This window comes from Taudactylus pleione, unplaced genomic scaffold (genome assembly GCF_031769625.1).
Source record: "Taudactylus pleione unplaced genomic scaffold, aTauple2 ptg001987l, whole genome shotgun sequence".
Taxonomy (NCBI): Eukaryota; Metazoa; Chordata; class Amphibia; order Anura; family Myobatrachidae; genus Taudactylus; species Taudactylus pleione.
In genome coordinates this window covers 1,640,458-1,663,264 of record NW_028286383.1, presented here as the reverse complement: position 1 = coordinate 1,663,264, position 22,807 = coordinate 1,640,458, and the positions used below count along the sequence as shown (strand labels likewise).

Here is a 22,807-nt window from a genome sequence, read left to right as displayed (position 1 = left end):
GCACACACTGAGACACTCGCATAGTGACAGCCTGCACACACTGAGAGACTCATAGTGACAGCCTGCACACACTGAGACACTCGCATAGTGACAGCCTGCACACACTGAGACACTCTCATAGTGACAGCCTGCACACACTGAGACACTCGCATAGTGACAGCCTGCACACACTGAGAGACTCGCATAGTGACAGCCTGCACACACTGAGTACACACCATGAGATTCATTGTGACTTGTTGTAGTGTGAGTGTCAGTCTCTGAGAGGTGACTGTAAGACTGGGATAGACAGCGGTTTCTGTCTCTGTCAGACATGTGGCTTCTCTGTCTCTCACTGTTTATAGCTTCACCATGTAACAGACTTCTGTTTCCCATAAAAGGAGAAAGAGATGTTCGGACCCCTCCCAATCCCACACTCCATCCTCATTCCTGCAACCCTGCGTCCACATTCTCTTCCACAGCCCTAACTCCAAGTCTGTGCTCTCTCCTCTGCTTTTATCCCAGCCATGCTGTCTAATTCTTATCTTTCTAATCCTGTACTACTATCCCCGAATGTACCCTTAGCCTGTGCACTCTCCGGATCCACAGCCAGCCTTCATACTCACTCTGCACTCTCTTATTCCTACCATCATCCTCCTCACTACACTCATCCTCCTCACTACACTCATCCTCCTCACTACACTCATCCTCCTCACTACACTCATCCTCCTCACTACACTCATCCTCCTCACTACACTCATCCTCCTCACTACACTCATCATCCTCCTCACTGTGCTCTTATTCCTACCATCATCCTCCTCACTACTCTCCTCATCCTCACTGTGCTCTTATTCTTACCATCATCCTCCTCACTACACTCATCCTCCTCACTACACTCATCCTCCTCACTACACTCATCCTCCTCACTACACTCATCCTCCTCACTACACTCATCCTAATCACTGTGCTCTTATTCCTACCATCATCCTCCTCACTACACTCATCCTCCTCACTACACTCATCCTAATCACTGTGCTCTTATTCCTACCATCATCCTCTCACTACACTCATCCTCCTCACTGTGCTCTTATTCCTACACTCATCATCCTCCTCACTGCGCTTTTATTCCTACCATCATACTCCTCACTACACTCATCATCCTCCTCACTGCGCTTTTATTCCTACCATCATACTCCTCACTACACTCATCATCCTCCTCACTGCGCTTTTATTCCTACCATCATCCTCCTCACTACACTCATCCTCCTCACTGTGCTCTTATTCCTACCATCATCCTCCCCACTACACTCATCATCCTCACTACACTCATCATCCACACTACACTCATCCTCCTCACTATGCTCTTATTCCTACACTCATCCTCCTCACTACACTCATCCTCACTACACTCATCCTCCTCACTACACTCCTCATCCTCACTGTGCTCTTATTCCTACCATCATCCTCCTCACTACCATCATCCTCCTCCTCACTACCATCATCCTCCTCCTCACTACCATCATCCTCCTCCTCACTACCATCATCCTCCTCCTCACTACCATCATCCTCCTCCTCACTACACTCCTCATCCTCACTGTGCTCTTATTCCTACCATCATCCTCCTCACTACACTCATCCTAATCACTGTGCTCTTATTCCTACCATCATCCTCCTCACTACACTCATCATCCTCACTGTGCTCTTATTCCTACCATCATCCTCCTCACTACACTCATCATCCTCACTGTGCTCTTATTCCTACCATCATCCTCCTCACTACACTCATCATCCTCACTGTGCTCTTATTCCTACCATCATCCTCACTGTGCTCTTATTCCTACCATCATCCTCCTCACTACACTCATCATCCTCACTGTGCTCTTATTCCTACCATCATCCTCACTGTGCTCTTATTCCTACCATCATCCTCCTCACTACACTCATCCTCCTCCTCACTGTGCTCTTATTCCTACCATCATCCTCCTCACTACACTCATCCTCCTCACTGTGCTCTTATTCCTACCATCATCATCCACACTACACTCATCATCCACACTACACTCATCATCCTCACTGTGCTCTTTTTTCCTACCATCATCCTCCTCACTACCATCATCCTCCTCACTACCATCATCCTCCTCACTATACTCATCCTCCTCACTGTGCTCTTTTTTCCTACCATCATCCTCACTACCATCATCCTCCTCACTATACTCATCCTCCTCACTGTGCTCTTATTCCTACCATCATCCTCCTCACTACCATCATCCTCCTCACTGTGCTCTTTTTTTCCTACCATCATCCTCCTCACTACAATCATCCTCCTCACTATACTCATCCTCCTCACTGTGCTCTTATTCCTACCATCATCCTCCTCACTACCATCCTCCTCCTCACTGTGCTCTTATTCCTACACTCATCATCTTCAATGTTCTCTCTTATTCCTACCATCCTCCTCCTTGCTACACTCAACATCCTCACTGTGCTCTTATTCCTACCATCCTCCTCCTCACTATACTCATCCTCCTCACTATACTCATCCTCCTCACTACACTCATCCTCCTCACACTACACTCATCCTCCTCACTACACTCATCCTCACTGTGCTCTTATTCCTACCATCATCCTCCTCACTACACTCATCATCCTCACTGTGCTCTTATTCCTACCATCATCCTCCTCACTACACTCATTCTCCTCACTGTGCTCTTATTCCTACCATCATCCTCCTCACTACACTCATTCTCCTCACTGTGCTCTTATTACTACCACCATCACTACACTCCTCATCCTCACTACACTCATCATCCTCACTGGCTCTTATTCCTACCATCATCCTCCTCACTACTCTCTTCATCCTCACTGTGCTCTTATTCCTACACTCATCATCTTCACTCCACATCATCATCACTGTGCACTCTTAAACCTACACTCTTCATCCTCACTATATACTCTTCATCCTCACTATATACTCTTCATCCTCACTATATACTCTTCATCCTCACTATATACTCTTCATCCTCACTGTGCTCTTATTACTACCACCATCACTACACTCCTCATCCTCACTACACTCAGCATCCTCACTGTGCCCTTATTCCTACCATCCTCCTCACTTCTATCATCCTCACTACACTCATCATCTTCAATGTTCTCTCTTATTCCTTCCATCCTCCTCCTTGCTACACTCATCCTCCTCACTATACTCATCCTCCTCAATGTTCTCTCTTATTCCTACCATCCTCCTCCTTGCTACACTCATCCTCCTCACTATACTCATCCTCCTCACTGTGCTCTTATTACTACCATCATCCTCCTCACTACCATCATCCTCCTCACTACCATCATCCTCCTCACTATACTCATCATCCTCACTGTGCTCTTATTCCTACCATCATCCTCCTCACTACACTCATCATCCTCACTGTGCTCTTATTCCTACCATCATCACCCACACTATACTCATCATCCTCACTGTGCTCTTATTCCTACCATCATCCTCCTCACTACACTCATCATCCTCACTGTGCTCTTATTCCTACCATCATCACCCACACTACACTCCTCATCATCCTCACTGTGCTCTTATTACTACCACCATCACTACACTCCTCATCCTCACTACACTCATCATCCTCACTGTGCCCTTATTCCTACCATCCTCCTCACTACTATCATCCTCACTACACTCATCATCTTCAATGTTCTCTCTTATTCCTACCATCATCCTACTCCTCACTACCATCATCCTCCTCACTACACTCATCATCCTCACTGGCTCTTATTCCTACCATCATCCTCCTCACTACTGTCCTCATCCTCACTGTGCTCTTATTCCAACACTCATCATCCTCACTCCACATCATCATCACTGTGCTCTCTTAAACCTACACTCTTCATCCTCACTGTACTCTTCATCCTCACTGTACTCTTCATCCTCACTGTACTCTTCATCCTCACTGTACTCTTCATCCTCACTGTACTCTTCATCCTCACTGAGCTCTCTTATTCCTACCATCATCCTCCTCACTACACTCATCCTCCTCACTGTGCTCTTATTCCTACAATACTCCTCCTCACTACACTCATCCTCCTCCTCACTGCACTCATCCTCCTCCTCACTGCACTCATCCTCCTCCTCACTGCACTCATCCTCCTCCTCACTGCACTCATCCTCCTCCTCACTGCACTCATCCTCCTCCTCACTGCACTCATCCTCCTCCTCACTGCACTCATCCTCCTCCTCACTGCACTCATCCTCCTCCTCACTGCACTCATCCTCCTCCTCACTGCACTCATCCTCCTCCTCACTGCACTCATCCTCTTGCACTCATCCTCCTCCTCTTCCTCTTGCACTCCTCCTCTTCCTCTTGCACTCCTCCTCTTCCTCTTGCACTCCTCCTCTTCCTCTTGCACTCCTCCTCTTCCTCTTGCACTCCTCCTCTTCCTCTTGCACTCCTCCTTTTCCTCTTGCACTCCTCCTCTTCCTCTTGCACTCCTCCTCTTCCTCTTGCACTCCTCCTCTTCCTCTTGCACTCCTCCTCTTCCTCTTGCACTCTTCCTCTTCCTCTTGCACTCATCTTCTTCCTCCTCATCGTGCACTCCATTTACTCGGTAAAAGTGCATTAACCACTCCTCTGCTTTCTCATTTCAGATCGGAGTTCTGTGGGGCGATGCACCATGGAAGATTTAGGTCAGTAATAATGGACCCCTAGACTGTTACAATAGTCAAGGAAATATGTTACAGTACATTGGAAGTATTGTCTTGTTTCTGCCTATAATCCCTTTCAATGTCTGCAATTTATACTTGGAATATATTTTATTCTACTTTATCATAATGTTCACAACCTGTTGAAAGAAAGTGTGTGTGTGTGTGTGTGTGTGTGTTTGTGTCTGTAAGTCTGTAATAAAAATATTATAAGTAGATAGAAATGATAAAATAAAGGTGCATATCCACTATTAGACCTAGAAACGAGAGGATGATTATGACATTGTAATCGTGCTGTTGTTTCACAGTCTGTGATGAGCCTGCACTGAGCGAGCAGTCGTTTAGTGTAGGCTCATCCATCATCCCAGTACATGCTGAATCTGACGTGATCACCAGGTTGACCAGCATGTATGGGCAATGATAGATGTTAAAAACGACCAGCCGGCCCGCGAATCGCTGATTTTTTATTTATTTTTTACTTTAAATTGCCAGAATTGTGGGCAATTAACAAACGATTGAATGGTAACGATGTCGTTATTGTTCAATCGCCCTGTTTAATTGCCTAGTGGATACTCACCTTAAGATAGAGGAGAGATCTAAGATAGATCTGGGATATATAGATAGTTATGAGCACAATTCTAATACTTTTTGTGGTACACTCTGCGGTACCCCTAGCCAGGATTTATTTGGACTGGGGAGCAGGTCATGGAATCTGTGATGTTGAGATACTTGCAGACCTGCCCACCAGTGTCTTCTTGGGTACAGATCTGGGTAGTATGTCAGCCACATATGTAACTGACCAAACATGCTGTCCGTGTTGTGAGGCCACATGTTAATAATTTCTCTCCACAGCTACCACTGATGCCTGTATGTAATGACTGGTCAGTATGAAGTGGCGTCCCTCCACGCAGTGTCACCCAGTGCTGGGAAAGACAATATGTGTGTGGCCAATAATGGGGCGTGGCCACGTGGGGAAGGGTAGTGGTCCCATGGTCCTGTTACTGGGGGCAGGGGTGGTTCCTGAAGTGCGGCCTGCCCTGTGTACAGTGTCAGCCGGCTCCCTCAGTTGTCAGGAGCCAAGTGCTGCACTTACTATACAGTGCAGCACCCGGCTCCTGTCACTGAGGGGGAGTCTGCACCCTGGTGTCACCCCTCTGCGGCCCGCACCCCCTTGTGATGCCACTGTCTGTATGTAATGTGGATGGTGTTATTGGTATCTCAGGGAATAACTCTTTTCAGCTTGCCAGGACAGAGACTGTAATGTGTAATCATACATATTATTGCATGAAACAGAGTAATGTACAGTAGTCAATGATCTAACGACTAATAGTGAGGGCAGAATATAAATGTTATGAGCAGCCCTGTAACAATGGATTTAGCAGTTACTACACACAGTGCTGCACTAAAGAGTGTACATTAACCCCTTCACCCCCCTTTGTGGAGGTAGCAGCACTGAAGGACTGTATTAACCCCTGCAGGTGTGGAGGACGGCTCACTGGAAGGCAATCCCCATTCCCCCCTCCCCTTCTCTCCTGTAAAAGCTGAGGAGGGGGGGGCAGCCGTCCAGTCTGCTTCCCCTCTCTGAGCACCAGAGTGTGTTTAAAGCATGTCAGAACACAGACCCATCTCTGGAAGCTGCAAGGGCTTGTGCCAATCAGGGGTGTGCAGAAGGTGACCCAAATAGAATACTTTGGCAAAATGGGCTTTTGTACCAAGAGATGTTAATGGACCAAGGTACCCAGTTCATGTCAGACCTCATGCAGAGCCTTTGTAAATAGATGCATGTAGATCCCCCTCGTCATGACCCCCTACTGCCCACAGACCACTGGTCTTGTGGAACTCCTCACTGGTACCCTAAAACAGATGTTGCAGACCTCTGTGGAGTCCCAGGGAAGAGACGAGGTGAGATGCATTAACACCTCGCAGTACTTACCACCGGACACCGCCTCCCTGCACTAACACCTCGCAGTACTTACCACCGGACACCGCCTCCCTGCTGATCGCACTCACCGCCTCCCTGCACTAACACATGTGATCAGCAGTACAAAGGACAGCTCTTCTGATAAGATCTGCCCTGCACCGTGTACTTCCGGGTTTATGACCCGGGAGTCGATCTGCGCATGCGCAGACTGATGAGGTGGCTGCGGGGCATGCTGGGAGGGATCCGATCAGATCCCTCATAGCAGCGCAATGTGGTAGAAGCCCATAGGTTTCTGTATGGTAATGCCAGCAAAAAGCTGGCGTCACCCTCTGCATCGGAGCCAGGCGGCCAGAGGATTGATGCATACGGAAAATGTGGTAAACGGGGGTTTTACTGCATTTTCCGTTTAGTGCATCCCAGCCTGGGAGAGGTTCCTGCCGCACCTCCTCTTTTCATACCGCAAGGTGCTGCAGGAATCAACGGGATTCTCACTGTGTGTGTGTGTGTCCGTCCGTCCGTCCGTCCGTCCCCCTTTAGGTCTGATCAGGGAAGAATGGAGGGTGAGCTGGTCACTCCTGAGCAGTCAGTGGTATACTATGTGGTACAGTAAAGGGAGAAGCTGCAATTCCTGATGGGGATGGTGCAGGATAACCTGAAAGCTGCGCAGGCGAAACATAAGAGGTGGTACAATCGCCACACGAGAGAGCGCGTACTTGACGAAGAGCAGAAGGTTCTGGTCCTAAACCCGCTGTGGCAGAACAAGTTGCCGACTGCCTGGCGAGGCCGCTACTCCATAATACAGCGCATCAATGATGTAGATTATATAGTAGCGCAGGAGAGAGACCATAAAAGACAGAAAATCTACCACAGTAACATGCTGAAGGCGTAACATGACTGGGAAGCGTGTGTTACAGGTGTGTGTAGCTGCCTGAGAATGATCAGATGCTGCCCAGGAAGGAGGGTCTCTGACAGATGCTCGCCAAGGTGAGACGCTGTCTGCAGTACAGCTAGGTCAGCTAGTGCCACCCTACACCCGTATCAGGCACATATTACAGGGGAGCCTGGCAATACACACCTAGTGCCACACTACATCCGTATCAGGCACATATTACAGGGAAGCCTGGCAATACACACCTAGTGCCACACTACTTCCGTATCAGGCACATATTACAGGGAAGCCTTTTAATACACACCTAGTGATGCACTACACCCATATCAGGCACATATTACATGGAAGCCCGGCAATACACACCTAGTGACACCCTACACCCGTATCAGGCACATATTACATGGAAGCCTGGCAATACACACCTAGTGACACCCTACACCCGTATCATGGCACATATTACAGGGAAGTCCGGCAATACACACCTAGTGATACACTACACCCATATCAGTCACATATTACAGGGAAGCCTGGCAATACACACCTAGTGACACCCTACACCCGTATCAGTCCATATTACAGGGAAGCCTGGCAATACACACCTAGTGCCACACTACACCCGTATCAGGCACATATTACAGGGAAGCCTGGCAATGCACACCTAGTGCCACACTACACCTGTATCAGGCACATATTACAGGGAAGCCTGGCAATACACACCTAGTGCCACACTACACCCGTATCAGGCACATATTACAGGGAAGCCTGGCAATGCACACCTAGTGACACCCTACACCCGTATCAGGCGCATATCACAGGGAAGTCCGGCAATACACACCTAGTGACACCCTACACCCGCATCAGGCACATATTACAGGGAAGCCTGGTAATACACACCTAGTGACACCCTACACCCGCATCTAGCAATACACACCTAGTGACACCCTACACCCATATCAGGCACATATTCCAGGGAAGCCTGGCAATACACACCTAGTGACACACTACACCCATATCAGGCACATATTACAGGGAAACCTGGCAATACACACCTAGTGACACCCTACACCCGTATCGGGCACATATCACAGGGAAGCCTGGCAATACACACCTAGTGCCACACTACATCTGTATCAGGCACATATTACAGGGAAGCCTGGCAATACACACCTAGTGCCACACTACATCCGTATCAGGCACATATTACAGGGAAGCCTGGCAATACACACCTAGTGATGCACTACACCCGTATCAGGCACATATTACAGGGAAGCCTGGCAATACACACCTAGTGACACCCTACACCCGTATCAGGCACATATTACATGGAAGCCTGGCAATACACACCTAGTGATGCACTACACCCGTATCGGGCACATATTACATGGAAGCCTGGCAATACACACCTAGTGACACCCTACACCCGTATCATGGCACATATTACAGGGAAGTCCGGCAATACACACCTAGTGACACACTACACCCGTATCAGGCACATATTACAGGGAAGCCTGGCAATGCACACCTAGTGCCACACTACACCTGTATCAGGCACATATTACAGGGAAGCCTGGCAATACACACCTAGTGACACACATCTGTGATATAGATGGAGAGATGTGGTATACAGTAGATGGAGAGATGTGGTATATACATGGATTTGAGATAGGTAGATGGAGAGATGTGGTATACAGTAGATGGAGAGATGTGGTAGAGATGGAGATATGTAGTATAGATGGAGAGATGTGGTATACAGTAGATGGAGAGATGTGATATAGATGGAGAGATGTGATATAGATGGATATGTGATAAGTAGATGGAGAGATGTGATATAGATGGAGAGATGTGGTATACAGTAGATGGAGAGATGTGGTATACAGTAGATGGAGAGATGTGGTATACAGTAGATGGAGAGATGTGGTATAGATGGATATGCGATAGGTAGATGGAGAGATGTGGTATACAGTAGATGGAGAGATGTGGTATACAGTAGATGGAGAGATGTGGTATACAGTAGATGGAGAGATGTGATATAGATGGAGAGATGTGGTATACAGTAGATGGAGAGATGTGGTATAGATGGATATGCGATAGGTAGATGGAGAGATGTGGTATACAGTAGATGGAGAGATGTGGTATACAGTAGATGGAGAGATGTGGTATACAGTAGATGGAGAGATGTGGTATACAGTAGATGGAGAGATGTGGTATACAGTAGATGGAGAGATGTGATCTAGATGGAGAGATGTGGTATACAGTAGATGGAGAGATGTGGTATACAGTAGATGGAGAGATGTGATATACATGGAATTGAGATAGGTAGATGGATAGATGGAGAGATGTGGTATAAAGTAGATGGAGAGATGTGATATACATGGATATGCGATAGGTGGATAGATGGAGAGATGTGGTATAGATGGAGAGATGTGGTATACAGTAGATGGAGAGATGTGGTATACAGTAGATGGAGAGATGTAGTATAGATGGAGAGATGTGGTATACAGTAGATGGAGAGATGTGGTAGAGATGGAGAGATGTGGTATACAGTAGATGGAGAGATGTGGCATACAGTAGATGGAGAGATGTGGCATACAGTAGATGGAGAGATGTGGCATACAGTAGATGGAGAGATGTGGCATACAGTAGATGGAGAGATGTGGCATACAGTAGATGGAGAGATGTGGCATACAGTAGATGGAGAGATGTGGCATACAGTAGATGGAGAGATGTGGTATGCAGTAGATGGAGAGATGTGATATACATGGATATGAGATAGGGAGATGGAGATATGTGATATACATGGATATGAGATAGGGAGATGGAGAGATGTGGTAGAGATGGATATGAGATAGGTAGATCGAGAGATGTTATATACATGGATATGAGATAGGGAGATGGAGAGATGTGGTATACAGTAGATGGAGAGATGTGGTATACATGGATATGAGATGGAGTGATGTGGCATACAGTAGATGGAGAGATGTGATATACATGGATATGAGATAGGGAGATGGAGAGATGTGGTAGAGATGGATATGAGATAGGTAGATGGAGAGATGTGATATACATGGATATGCGATAGGTGGATAGATGGAGAGATGTGGTATAGATGGAGACATGTGGTATACAGTAGATGGAGAGATGTAGTATAGATGGAGAGATGTGGTATACAGTAGATGGAGAGATGTGGTATAGATGGAGAGATGTGGTATACAGTAGATGGAGAGATGTGATATACATGGATATGCGATAGGTAGATAGATGGATAGATGGAGAGATGTGGTATAGATGGAGAGATGTGGTATACAGTAGATGGAGAGATGTAGTATAGATGGAGACATGTGGTATACAGTAGATGGAGACATGTGGTATACAGTAGATGGAGAGATGTGGTATACGTAGATGGAGAGATGTGATATACATGGATATGAGATAGGGAGATGGAGAGATGTGGTAGAGATGGAGAGATGTGGTATACAGTAGATGGAGAGATGTGGTATACAGTAGATGGAGAGATGTGGTATACAGTAGATGGAGAGATGTGGTATACAGTAGATGGAGAGATGTGGTATACAGTAGATGGAGAAATGTGATATACAGTAGATGGAGAGATGTGGTATACGTAGATGGAGAGATGTGGTATACGTAGATGGAGAGATGTGGTATACGTAGATGGAGAGATGTGATATACATGGATATGAGATAGGGAGATGGAGAGATGTGGTATACAGTAGATGGAGAGATGTGGTATACAGTAGATGGAGAGATGTGGTATACAGTAGATGGAGAGATGTGGTATACAGTAGATGGAGAGATGTGGTATACAGTAGATGGAGAGATGTGATATACATGGATATGAGATAGGGAGATGGAGAGATGTGGTAGAGATGGATATGAGATAGGTAGATGGAGAGATGTGATATACATGGATATGCGATAGGTGGATAGATGGAGAGATGTGGTATAGATGGAGACATGTGGTATACAGTAGATGGAGAGATGTAGTATAGATGGAGACATGTGGTATACAGTAGATGGAGAGATGTAGTATAGATGGAGACATGTGGTATACAGTAGTTGGAGAGATGTTATATACATGGATATGCGATAGGTAGATAGATGGATAGATGGAGAGATGTGGTATAGATGGAGAGATGTGGTATACAGTAGATGGAGAGATGTAGTATAGATGGAGACATGTGGTATACAGTAGATGGAGAGATGTAGTATAGATGGAGACATGTGGTATACAGTAGTTGGAGAGATGTGGTATACGTAGATGGAGAGATGTGATATACATGGATATGAGATAGGGAGATGGAGAGATGTGGTAGAGATGGAGAGATTTGGTATACAGTAGATGGAGAGATGTGGTATACAGTAGATGGAGAGATGTGGTATACAGTAGATGGAGAGATGTGGTATACAGTAGATGGAGAGATGTGGTATACAGTAGATGGAGAGATGTGGTATACAGTAGATGGAGAAATGTGATATACAGTAGATGGAGAGATGTGGTATACGTAGATGGAGAGATGTGGTATACAGTAGATGGAGAGATGTGGTATACGTAGATGGAGAGATGTGGTATACGTAGATGGAGAGATATGGTATACGTAGATGGAGAGATGTGATATACATGGATATGAGATAGGGAGATGGAGAGATGTGGTATACAGTAGATGGAGAGATGTGGTATACAGTAGATGGAGAGATGTGGTATACAGTAGATGGAGAGATGTGGTATACAGTAGATGGAGAGATGTGGTATACAGTAGATGGAGAGATGTGATATACAGTAGATGGAGAGATGTAGTATAGATGGAGAGATGTGGTATACGTAGATGGAGAGATGTGATATACATGGATATGAGATAGAGAGATGGAGAGATGTGGTAGAGATGGAGAGATGTGGTATACAGTAGATGGAGAGATGTGGTATACAGTAGATGGAGAGATGTGGTATACAGTAGATGGAGAGATGTGGTATACAGTAGATGGAGAGATGTGGTATACAGTAGATGGAGAGATGTGGTATACAGTAGATGGAGAGATGTGGTATACAGTAGATGGAGAGATGTGGTATACAGTAGATGGAGAGATGTGGTATACAGTAGATGGAGAGATGTGGTATACAGTAGATGGAGAGATGTGGTATACAGTAGATGGAGAGATGTGATATACAGTAGATGGAGAGATGTGATATACAGTAGATGGAGAGATGTGATATACAGTAGATTGAGAGTTGTGGTATATGTAGATGGAGAGATGTGATATACATGGATATGAGATAGGGAGATGGAGAGATGTGGTAGAGATGGAGAGATGTGGTATACAGTAGATGGAGAGATGTGGTATACAGTAGATGGAGAGATGTGATATACATGGATATGAGATAGGGAGATGGAGCGATGTGGTATACAGAAGATGGAGAGATGTGATATACATGGATATGAGATAGGGAGATGGAGAGATGTGGTAGAGATGGAGAGATGTGGTATACAGTAGATGGAGAGATGTGGTAGAGATGGATATGATTTAGGTAGATGGAGAGATGTGGTATACAGTAGATGGAGAGATGTGGTAGAGATGGATATGAGATAGGGAGATGGAGAGATGTGGTATACAGTAGATGGAGAGATGTGGTAGAGATGGATATGAGATAGGGAGATGGAGAGATGTGGTAGAGATGGAGAGATGTGGTAGAGATGGAGAGATGTGGCATACAGTAGATGGAGAGATGTGGTATACAGTAGATGGAGAGATGTGGTAGAGATGGAGAGATGTGGTATACAGTAGATGGAGAGATTTGATATACATGGATATGAGATAGGGAGATGGAGAGATGTGGCATACAGTAGATGGAGAGATGTGGCATACAGTAGATGGAGAGATGTGGTATACAGTAGATGGAGAGATGTGGTATACAGTAGATGGAGAGATGTGATATACATGGATATGAGATAGGGAGATGGAGAGATGTGGTAGAGATGGAGAGATGTGGCATACAGTAGATGGAGAGATGTGGCATACAGTAGATGGAGAGATGTGGCATACAGTAGATGGAGAGATGTGGCATACAGTAGATGGAGAGATGTGGCATACAGTAGATGGAGAGATGTGGCATACAGTAGATGGAGAGATGTGGTATGCAGTAGATGGAGAGATGTGATATACATGGATATGAGATAGGGAGATGGAGAGATGTGATATACATGGATATGAGATAGGGAGATGGAGAGATGTGATATACATGGATATGAGATAGGGAGATGGAGAGATGTGGTAGAGATGGATATGAGATAGGTAGATCGAGAGATGTTATATACATGGATATGAGATAGGGAGATGGAGAGATGTGGTATACAGTAGATGGAGAGATGTGGTATACAGTAGATGGAGAGATGTGATATACATGGATATGAGATAGGGAGATGGAGAGATGTGGTAGAGATGGATATGAGATAGGTAGATGGAGAGATGTGGTATACAGTAGATGGAGAGATGTGATATACATGGATATGAGATAGGGAGATGGAGAGATGTGGTATACAGTAGATGGAGAGATGTGGTATACAGTAGATGGAGAGATGTGGTAGAGAAGGAGAGATGTGGTAGAGATGGATATGAGATAGGGAGATGGAGAGATGTGGTAGAGATGGATATGAGATAGGTAGATGGAGAGATGTGATATACAGTAGATGGAGAGATGTGGCAGAGATGGATATGAGATAGGTAGATGGAGAGATGTGGTATACAGTAGATGGAGAGATGTAGTATAGATGGAGAGATGTGGTATACAGTAGATGGAGAGATGTGGTATACAGTAGATGGAGAGATGTGATATACATGGATATGAGATAGGGAGATGGAGAGATGTGGTAGAGATGGATATGAGATAGGGAGATGGAGCGATGTGGCATACAGTAGATGGAGAGATGTGGCATACAGTAGATGGAGAGATGTGGTATACAGTAGATGGAGAGATGTGGTATACAGTAGATGGAGAGATGTGATATACATGGATATGAGATAGAGAGATGGAGAGATGTGGTAGAGATGGATATGAGATAGGTAGATGGAGAGATGTGATATACATGGATATGCTATAGGTAGATAGATGGATAGATGGAGAGATGTGGTATAGATGGAGATATGTGGTATACAGTAGATGGAGAGATGTAGTATAGATGGAGAGATGTGGTATACAGTAGATGGAGAGATGTGGTATAGATGGAGAGATGTGGTATACAGTAGATGGAGAGATGTGATATACATGGATATGCGATAGGTAGATAGATGGATAGATGGAGAGATGTGGTATACAGTAGATGGAGAGATGTAGTATAGATGGAGACATGTGGTATACAGTAGATGGAGAGATGTAGTATAGATGGAGAGATGTGGTATACAGTAGATGGAGAGATGTGATATACGTAGATGGAGAGATGTGATATACATGGATATGAGATAGGGAGATGGAGAGATGTGGTAGAGATGGAGAGATGTGGTATACAGTAGATGGAGAGATGTGGTATACAGTAGATGGAGAGATGTGGTATACAGTAGATGGAGAGATGTGGTATACATGGATATGAGATAGGGAGATGGAGAGATGTGGTAGAGATGGATATGAGATAGGTAGATGGAGAGATGTGGTATACAGTAGATGGAGAGATGTGATATACATGGATATGAGATAGGGAGATGGAGAGATGTGGTAGAGATGGATATGAGATAGGTAGATGGAGAGATGTGGTATACAGTAGATGGAGAGATGTAGTATAGATGGAGAGATGTGGTATACAGTAGATGGAGAGATGTGGTATACAGTAGATGGAGAGATGTGATATACATGGATATGAGATAGGGAGATGGAGCGATGTGGTATACAGAAGATGGAGAGATGTGATATACATGGATAGGAGATAGGGAGATGGAGAGATGTGGTAGAGATGGATATGAGATAGGTAGATGGAGAGATGTGGTATACAGTAGATGGAGAGATGTGACATACATGGATATGAGATAGGGAGATGGAGAGATGTGATATACATGGATATGAGATAGGGAGATGGAGAGATGTGGTAGAGATGGAGAGATGTGGCATACAGTAGATGGAGAGATGTGGCATACAGTAGATGGAGAGATGTGATATACATGGATATGAGATAGGGAGATGGAGAGATGTGGTAGAGATGGATATGAGATAGGTAGATGGAGAGATGTGATATACATGGATATGCGATAGGTGGATAGATGGAGAGATGTGGTATAGATGGAGACACGTGGTATACAGTAGATGGAGAGATGTAGTATAGATGGAGAGATGTGGTATACAGTAGATGGAGAGATGTGGTATACAGTAGATGGAGAGATGTGGTATACAGTAGATGGAGAGATGTGGTATAGATGGATATGCGATAGGTAGATGGAGAGATGTGGTATACAGTAGATGGAGATATGTGGTATACAGTAGATGGAGAGATGTGGTATACAGTAGATGGAGAGATGTGGTATACAGTAGATGGAGAGATGTGGTATACAGTAGATGGAGAGATGTGGTATACAGTAGATGGAGAGATGTGATATAGATGGGGAGATGTGGTATACAGTAGATGGAGAGATGTGGTATACAGTAGATGGAGAGATGTGGTATACAGTAGATGGAGAGATGTGGTATAGATGGATATGCGATAGGTAGATGGAGAGATGTGGTATACAGTAGATGGAGAGATGTGGTATACAGTAGATGGAGAGATGTGGTATACAGTAGATGGAGAGATGTGATCTAGATGGAGAGATGTGGTATACAGTAGATGGAGAGATGTGATATACATGGAATTGAGATAGGTAGATGGATAGATGGAGAGATGTGGTATACAGTAGATGGAGAGATGTGATATACATGGATATGCGATAGGTGGATAGATGGAGAGATGTGGTATAGATGGAGAGATGTGGTATACAGTAGATGGAGAGATGTAGTATAGATGGAGAGATGTGGTATACAGTAGATGGAGAGATGTGGTAGAGATGGAGAGATGTGGTATACAGTAGATGGAGAGATGTGATATACATGGATATGAGATAGGGAGATGGAGAGATGTGGTAGAGATGGATATGAGATAGGTAGATGGAGAGATGTGATATACATGGATATGCGATAGGTGGATAGATGGAGAGATGTGGTATAGATGGAGACATGTGGTATACAGTAGATGGAGAGATGTAGTATAGATGGAGAGATGTGGTATACAGTAGATGGAGAGATGTGGTATAGATGGAGAGATGTTGTATACAGTAGATGGAGAGATGTGATATACATGGATATGAGATAGGGAGATGGAGAGATGTGGTAGAGATGGAGAGATGTGGCATACAGTAGATGGAGAGATGTGGCATACAGTAGATGGAGAGATGTGGCATACAGTAGATGGAGAGATGTGGCATACAGTAGATGGAGAGATGTGGCATACAGTAGATGGAGAGATGTGGTATGCAGTAGATGGAGAGATGTGATATACATGGATATGAGATAGGGAGATGGAGAGATGTGATATACATGGATATGAGATAGGGAGATGGAGAGATGTGGTAGAGATGGATATGAGATAGGTAGATCGAGAGATGTTATATACATGGATATGAGATAGGGAGATGGAGAGATGTGGTATACAGTAGATGGAGAGATGTGGTATACATGGATATGAGATGGAGTGATGTGGTATACAGTAGATGGAGAGATGTGGTATACAGTAGATGGAGAGATGTGATATACATGGATATGAGATAGGGAGATGGAGAGATGTGGTAGAGATGGATATGAGATAGGTAGATGGAGAGATGTGGTATACAGTAGATGGAGAGATGTGATATACATGGATATGAGATAGGGAGATGGAGAGATGTGGTATACAGTAGATGGAGAGATGTGGTATACAGTAGATGGAGAGATGTGGTAGAGAAGGAGAGATGTGGTAGAGATGGATATGAGATAGGGAGATGGAGAGATGTGGTAGAGATGGATATGAGATAGGTAGATGGAGAGATGTGATATACAGTAGATGGAGAGATGTGGCAGAGATGGATATGAGATAGGTAGATGGAGAGATGTGGTATACAGTAGATGGAGAGATGTAGTATAGATGGAGAGATGTGGTATACAGTAGATGGAGAGATGTGGTATACAGTAGATGGAGAGATGTGATATACATGGATATGAGATAGGGAGATGGAGAGATGTGGTAGAGATGGATATGAGATAGGGAGATGGAGCGATGTGGCATACAGTAGATGGAGAGATGTGGCATACAGTAGATGGAGAGATGTGGTATACAGTAGATGGAGAGATGTGGTATACAGTAGATGGAGAGATGTGATATACATGGATATGAGATAGAGAGATGGAGAGATGTGGTAGAGATGGATATGAGATAGGTAGATGGAGAGATGTGATATACATGGATATGCTATAGGTAGATAGATGGATAGATGGAGAGATGTGATATACATGGATATGAGATAGAGAGATGGAGAGATGTGGTATAGATGGATATGCGATAGGTAGATGGAGAGATGTGGTATACAGTAGATGGAGAGATGTGGTATACAGTAGATGGAGAGATGTGGTATACAGTAGATGGAGAGATGTGATCTAGATGGAGAGATGTGGTATACAGTAGATGGAGAGATGTGATATACATGGAATTGAGATAGGTAGATGGATAGATGGAGAGATGTGGTATACAGTAGATGGAGAGATGTGATATACATGGATATGCGATAGGTGGATAGATGGAGAGATGTGGTATAGATGGAGAGATGTGGTATACAGTAGATGGAGAGATGTAGTATAGATGGAGAGATGTGGTATACAGTAGATGGAGAGATGTGGTAGAGATGGAGAGATGTGGTATACAGTAGATGGAGAGATGTGATATACATGGATATGAGATAGGGAGATGGAGAGATGTGGTAGAGATGGATATGAGATAGTTAGATGGAGAGATGTGATATACATGGATATGCGATAGGTGGATAGATGGAGAGATGTGGTATAGATGGAGACATGTGGTATACAGTAGATGGAGAGATGTAGTATAGATGGAGAGATGTGGTATACAGTAGATGGAGAGATGTGGTATAGATGGAGAGATGTTGTATACAGTAGATGGAGAGATGTGATATACATGGATATGCGATAGGTAGATAGATGGATAGATGGAGAGATGTGGTATAGATGGAGAGATGTGGTATACAGTAGATGGAGAGATGTAGTATAGATGGAGACATGTGGTATACAGTAGATGGAGAGATGTAGTATAGATGGAGACATGTGGTATACAGTAGTTGGAGAGATGTGGTATACGTAGATGGAGAGATGTGATATACATGGATATGAGATAGGGAGATGGAGAGATGTGGTAGAGATGGAGAGATTTGGTATACAGTAGATGGAGAGATGTGGTATACAGTAGATGGAGAGATGTGGTATACAGTAGATGGAGAGATGTGGTATACAGTAGATGGAGAGATGTGGTATACAGTAGATGGAGAGATGTGGTATACAGTAGATGGAGAGATGTGGTATACAGTAGATGGAGAGATGTGGTATACAGTAGATGGAGAGATGTGGTATACAGTAGATGGAGAGATGTGATATACAGTAGATGGAGAGATGTGGTATACGTAGATGGAGAGATGTGGTATACGTAGATGGAGAGATGTGGTATACGTAGATGGAGAGATGTGGTATACGTAGATGGAGAGATGTGGTATACGTAGATGGAGATATATGGTATACGTAGATAGAGAGATGTGATATACATGGATATGAGATAGGGAGATGGAGAGATGTGGTATACAGTAGATGGAGAGATGTGGTATACAGTAGATGGAGAGATGTGGTATACAGTAGATGGAGAGATGTGGTATACAGTAGATGGAGAGATGTGGTATACAGTAGATGGAGAGATGTGATATACAGTAGATGGAGAGATGTGGTATACGTAGATGGAGAGATGTGATATACATGGATATGAGATAGAGAGATGGAGAGATGTGGTAGAGATGGAGAGATGTGGTATACAGTAGATGGAGAGATGTGGTATACAGTAGATGGAGAGATGTGGTATACAGTAGATGGAGAGATGTGGTATACAGTAGATGGAGAGATGTGGTATACAGTAGATGGAGAGATGTGGTATACAGTAGATGGAGAGATGTGATATACAGTAGATGGAGAGATGTGATATACAGTAGATTGAGAGTTGTGGTATATGTAGATGGAGAGATGTGATATACATGGATATGAGATAGGGAGATGGAGAGATGTGGTAGAGATGGAGAGATGTGGTATACAGTAGATGGAGAGATGTGGTATACAGTAGATGGAGAGATGTGGTATACAGTAGATGGAGAGATGTGATATACATGGATATGAGATAGGGAGATGGAGAGATGTGGTAGAGATGGAGAGATGTGGTATACAGTAGATGGAGAGATGTGGTAGAGATGGATATGAGATAGGTAGATGGAGAGATGTGGTATACAGTAGATGGAGAGATGTGGTATACAGTAGATGGAGAGATGTGGTATACAGTAGATGGAGAGATGTGGTATACAGTAGATGGAGAGATGTGGTATACAGTAGATGGAGAGATGTGGTATACAGTAGATGGAGAGATGTGGTATACAGTAGATGGAGAGATGTGGTATACAGTAGATGGAGAGATGTGGTATACAGTAGATGGAGAAATGTGGTATACAGTAGATGGAGAAATGTGATATACAGTAGATGGAGAGATGTGGTATACGTAGATGGAGAGATATGGTATACGTAGATAGAGAGATGTGATATACATGGATATGAGATAGGGAGATGGAGAGATGTGGTATACAGTAGATGGAGAGATGTGGTATACAGTAGATGGAGAGATGTGGTATACAGTAGATGGAGAGATGTGGTATACAGTAGATGGAGAGATGTGATATACAGTAGATGGAGAGATGTGGTATACGTAGATGGAGAGATGTGATATACATGGATATGAGATAGAGAGATGGAGAGATGTGGTAGAGATGGAGAGATGTGGTATACAGTAGATGGAGAGATGTGGTATACAGTAGATGGAGAGATGTGGTATACAGTAGATGGAGAGATGTGGTATACAGTAGATGGAGAGATGTGGTATACAGTAGATGGAGAGATGTGATATACAGTAGATGGAGAGATGTGATATACATGGATATGAGATAGGGAGATGGAGCGATGTGGTATACAGAAGATGGAGAGATGTGATATACATGGATATGAGATAGGGAGATGGAGAGATGTGGTAGAGATGGAGAGATGTGGTATACAGTAGATGGAGAGATGTGGTAGAGATGGATATGAGATAGGTAGATGGAGAGATGTGGTATACAGTGGATGGAGAGATGTGATATACATGGATATGAGATAGGGAGATGGAGAGATGTGGTAGAGATGGAGAGATGTGGCATACAGTAGATGGAGAGATGTGGTATACAGTAGATGGAGAGATGTGGTAGAGATGGAGAGATGTGGTATACAGTAGATGGAGAGATTTGATATACATGGATATGAGATAGGGAGATGGAGAGATGTGGCATACAGTAGATGGAGAGATGTGGCATACAGTAGATGGAGAGATGTGGTATACAGTAGATGGAGAGATGTGGTATACAGTAGATGGAGAGATGTGGTAGAGATGGAGAGATGTGGCATACAGTAGATGGAGAGATGTGGCATACAGTAGATGGAAAGATGTGGCATACAGTAGATGGAGAGATGTGGCATACAGTAGATGGAGAGATGTGGCATACAGTAGATGGAGAGATGTGGCATACAGTAGATGGAGAGATGTGGCATACAGTAGATGGAGAGATGTGGTATGCAGTAGATGGAGAGATGTGATATACATGGATATGAGATAGGGAGATGGAGAGATGTGATATACATGGATATGAGATAGGGAGATGGACAGATGTGGTAGAGATGGATATGAGATAGGTAGATGGAGAGATGTTATATACATGGATATGAGATAGGGAGATGGAGAGATGTGGTATACATGGATATGAGATGGAGTGATGTGGTATACAGTAGATGGAGAGATGTGGTATACAGTAGATGGAGAGATGTGATATACATGGATATGAGATAGGGAGATAGGGAGATGGAGAGATGTGGTAGAGATGGATATGAGATAGGTAGATGGAGAGATGTGGTATACAGTAGATGGAGAGATGTGATATACATGGATATGAGATAGGGAGATGGAGAGATGTGGTATACAGTAGATGGAGAGATGTGGTATACAGTAGATGGAGAGATGTGGTAGAGAAGGAGAGATGTGGTAGATATGGATATGAGATAGGGAGATGGAGAGATGTGGTAGAGATGGATATGAGATAGGTAGATGGAGAGATGTGATATACAGTAGATGGAGAGATGTGGCAGAGATGGATATGAGATAGGTAGATGGAGAGATGTGGTATACAGTAGATGGAGAGATGTAGTATAGATGGAGAGATGCGGTATACAGTAGATGGAGAGATGTGGTATACAGTAGATGGAGAGATGTGGTATAGATGGAGAGATGTGGTATACAGTAGATGGAGAGATGTGATATACATGGATATGAGATAGGGAGATGGAGAGATGTGGTAGAGATGGATATGAGATAGGTAGATGGAGAGATGTGATATACATGGATATGCTATAGGTAGATAGATGGATAGATGGAGAGATGTGGTATAGATGGAGACATGTGGTATACAGTAGATGGAGAGATGTAGTATAGATGGAGAGATGTGGTATACAGTAGATGGAGAGATGTGGTATACAGTAGATGGAGAGATGTGGTATAGATGGAGAGATGTGGTATACAGTAGATGGAGAGATGTGATATACATGGATATGCGATAGGTAGATAGATGGATAGATGGAGAGATGTGGTATACAGTAGATGGAGAGATGTAGTATAGATGGAGACATGTGGTATACAGTAGATGGAGAGATGTAGTATAGATGGAGAGATGTGGTATACAGTAGATGTAGAGATGTGATATACGTAGATGGAGAGATGTGATATACATGGATATGAGATAGGGAGATGGAGAGATGTGGTAGAGATGGAGAGATGTGGTATACAGTAGATGGAGAGATGTGGTATACAGTAGATGGAGAGATGTGGTATACAGTAGATGGAGAGATGTGGTATACATGGATATGAGATAGGGAGATGGAGAGATGTGGTAGAGATGGATATGAGATAGGTAGATGGAGAGA

General features: G+C 44.1%; 1 protein-coding gene across 4 annotated transcripts in view; it reads left to right on the top strand.

The window, feature by feature from the left end:
- LOC148435883 (transforming growth factor beta-1-induced transcript 1 protein-like) overlaps positions 1-22,807 on the top strand; it is a 172,977-nt gene that overhangs the window by 7,497 nt on the left and 142,673 nt on the right. For 3 of the 4 annotated variants that reach the window (XM_088465388.1, XM_088465386.1, XM_088465385.1), the window contains one exon: positions 4,631-4,669. In XM_088465388.1, coding sequence (XP_088321514.1) covers positions 4,657-4,669 — 13 coding nt within the window. In that variant the 5' untranslated portion in view covers positions 4,631-4,656. Of the gene's footprint in view, positions 1-424; positions 471-4,630; positions 4,670-22,807 lie in introns of those variants that run through there. The other variant, XM_088465387.1, reaches the window with a different exon arrangement.